The 3086-nt window shown below is 41.4% G+C and overlaps 1 protein-coding gene across 1 annotated transcript in view; it reads right to left on the reverse strand.

The window, feature by feature from the left end:
• Window positions 1-3086, reverse strand: part of LOC101864665 (chitin synthase chs-2) — a gene marked incomplete in the record, with an annotated part of 76643 nt that overhangs the window by 39576 nt on the left and 33981 nt on the right. The window contains 1 exon segment of the mRNA XM_013085801.2: window positions 1118-1248. Within this exon segment, the coding sequence (XP_012941255.1) occupies window positions 1118-1248 (131 nt within the window).

Here is a 3086-nt window from a genome sequence, read left to right on the forward strand (position 1 = left end):
TTAACGTTTCGCAGGACAGAACCCTCGCTCGAAAGACTCTCGGCTAGAAGACACCGTAAGTGCGGAGAAAAGTACTCCCCTCCCCAAACCTCTGACTATACTGGAAAGATTGTGGCGTATAACTGCCTTGCTACAGCGGGGAAATTGTCCAGTCTTTTGGTCAGAGAGTGGGCTATCCACGAGGGTCAATAAAAAGTAATGGACTTTGTGAAATATCTCAAAATGCTATGGACTTGAAACTTCCAGACCCTGGAAACATTCTCCGCAATTTTGTATGCTAGATTTAATCCTAAACAGCCACTTTTGGTGGGCACAGTGCTAGTCAGCTTCCCGTATGCTTCGCAGCTCTGAATTGACAGCTCTTCCTCGGTCCGGAATGCGTTCAAACTTTGGTCAGGCAAACTTCACTTTCAGATAAGGGAATAACCAGAGTGGGAGTGGAACAGAACACTTTCTAGTTCATTGTTCTTGTCTTGAATTTTTGTTTTTCGAACTGTACGCTGGATGAGGCAAAACCTGGGTTCTTTATTCTTTTAAGCACAAAGTTGTGACACTTGCTTTATAAGGAAAAACATTGTTGTGGATGAGTATTACGTGAGAGGGGCTAGTCTTTAGTCTCTGCTCATCAAAGACATTTTTCAGCTTTTGAACAAAGTGAGAAGTTATAGCAGTATTATTTGGAATGACACCAACCACAAGGAGACCATTGTACTTGAAAAAGACAGCCAAAACCTCTTTCTGATTTGAATTTTAGAACACAAAACAACAGGACTGAGTTAAGCGTTTTGATACCCCTAGAGCCCAAATCACCCTTTGTTTTTGACGCCTTGAAATTGAAATATCAAAAGTTATTTCGAGAGTAAACATGTCATAGAATAATCACGTGTAATGCTTTTATGACTGAGGTTAATATTTCAGCCGCTTGATGGCAACTTCCATAATAATTATATACTTTAAAAAAAATCTACATTCGAATATCTCCGGTTCCTCAGAGCACAGTTCACATACAAGTATCCACCTGTCGTGGGGTTAGCGATACCCCCTTCACCAAAGTAGAGGGCTAACCTTCACCTCTCTATTTTATACGTAAAATGTTTTAAGGAAACTAATTACCTACCTATGTGACTTGCGGCCTGTTGACATATCCGTTAGGGCGCCATCGCTGTCGTAGGCACCCCTGTAGGAGGAGCCTAGATTGTTCTGCTGGTTGTAGTTGTTTGAAGGGTCTTGGTTGAAGGCGTTGATGATCTGAAAAAGTCACGTGAATGCTGTTATAGTATGTATCAATCTCTGTTTTCTGTTTATGTCTCTTTCTCTGTCTTTTTAAAAGTCTTTACTGTTAACGAAAATCAAGTTTTTTTCTTTTTCCAGAGCGGAAGTGTGTCTAAGAAGTTAACACATTCCTCCAACTTTTACAAAATATTATTTATCAGGACCTAAGAATTCCTGCACCATACGTAATTTGTAAAAGAAAAAAAAAGTTTTGACTCCTCTTCCTCCTTTCCTACTCAGGTCCGAAGAGAAAGTAATTTAAAGCTCAATCTGATCCTTTTTCTATCACTTTAAGATGGTATTTATTGCACAGAAAGATATGACCGTCATAATGTTGCTCCGCTATTGATTCAGTAAAACTATTGTTGACTCAGCAAAACTTAATAAACTATAAATACGACGAATACATACACTAAATCATGATTGTTTCTTTCAGCGTTGTGATCAAGCTCAGCGACATATCCCGAATGTCATAGAGAACTGCCTTTTCAGCTGAGAGTTTTTGCCAATCAGAGAGTCCATCATACCCAGTGTATAGGATTGTCCACCCCTTTCCCCATGCCCCCCCCCAACCCCCCCAAAAAGGAGAAAAGGTCGGCCTCGTACACATCGTTAGAAACGTTCGTGTGTACTTAAGACTGACATAGGCGTGGCAAAGGCTATATTCAGAATGATACAGCTGCACTAACGAGCTACATCGTCTTTGGGAGCACCTTTCACCTGAGCGTCCCTTACTGCTTTATCTAAAGACGTGGGACATCATCTAAAGGTCATGTCTACACTGACATACGTCATTAGTTCTAGTTCGAATCCTATCTGGTTGCCTGCGATGGAGGCCGAAGAAGAATCTGGGTCATGGGGGCATTACGTGCTTGAAGCGAGGATGCCATTGTAATATTATAATGAGGCGAATATTCTGGTCAGACACACAACTGACTAACATGACAAAATAGCTTTGTCATCTTAGAGAGACACTAAACTTGAACCCGTCACCAACAATGAAGTCTGGGATGCTTTACACAGTTTCCACATTGGAGACGTTTATTATCTTGAGTATCTCTGCCCAGTCAGCCTGCGTTTGTCCTGCGAGGTAAGGGAAGCAAGGATGGTGGGGTTGAAACAGCCTGCTCTTGAAAGATCTAGATTGTGTTGATTGGGTCTCGTAACATTCATAATCACCACCACTAGAGGATATCAATATCAGTCGATATAAAAGTTTAATGGGACCCTCTCGAGTCTTGTCTCTCTGTAAGACTGGTCCATAAGGAGGATCTCGATCCAGGGGCTCATCATACAAAAACTACGTACACTTTTTGCTTTGCACTGCAATGGTATTAATTTAAAGTTGAGAAGATCCAACAAGATCTGGGGATGTTAACCCATTGCTGGCTTTACTTGTCCTACTAACGAAGTCTTAGTATTAAACCGTAGATCAAACAGCCCTAGACGTTGAGTCATGTTGCAAATATTTTGAATGGTTTCTCTCCCCTCTCCCCCTCTGGTCGACACTCCTTACATTGTAATAATTTAGGAAGTGGCTTCGGGTCCGTCTGTCCGAGCGACACATACAATGTGAGGAACTTTCCAGACGCAAAAGAAAAATACGGAAAAATAGTTTAAAATTACACAAATGCTGGTCCGAGTGCCTTGTTGTGTTTTAATCAAAAGGGGGTTGTATTTCCTTTTCAAGTAGAGATAGCGAAATCTAATGGGTGACTAATAATTAGTCTAAAGAGATGAAACAGGTGACAGCTGATAGAAGCATAGGGAGTTGTGATTCTTGGCTTACGCGTCATGTGCGACCGGGGTTGGGG

The sequence above is a fragment of the Aplysia californica genome, unplaced genomic scaffold (assembly GCF_000002075.1).
Source record: "Aplysia californica isolate F4 #8 unplaced genomic scaffold, AplCal3.0 scaffold00016, whole genome shotgun sequence".
NCBI lineage: Eukaryota > Metazoa > Mollusca > Gastropoda > Aplysiida > Aplysiidae > Aplysia > Aplysia californica.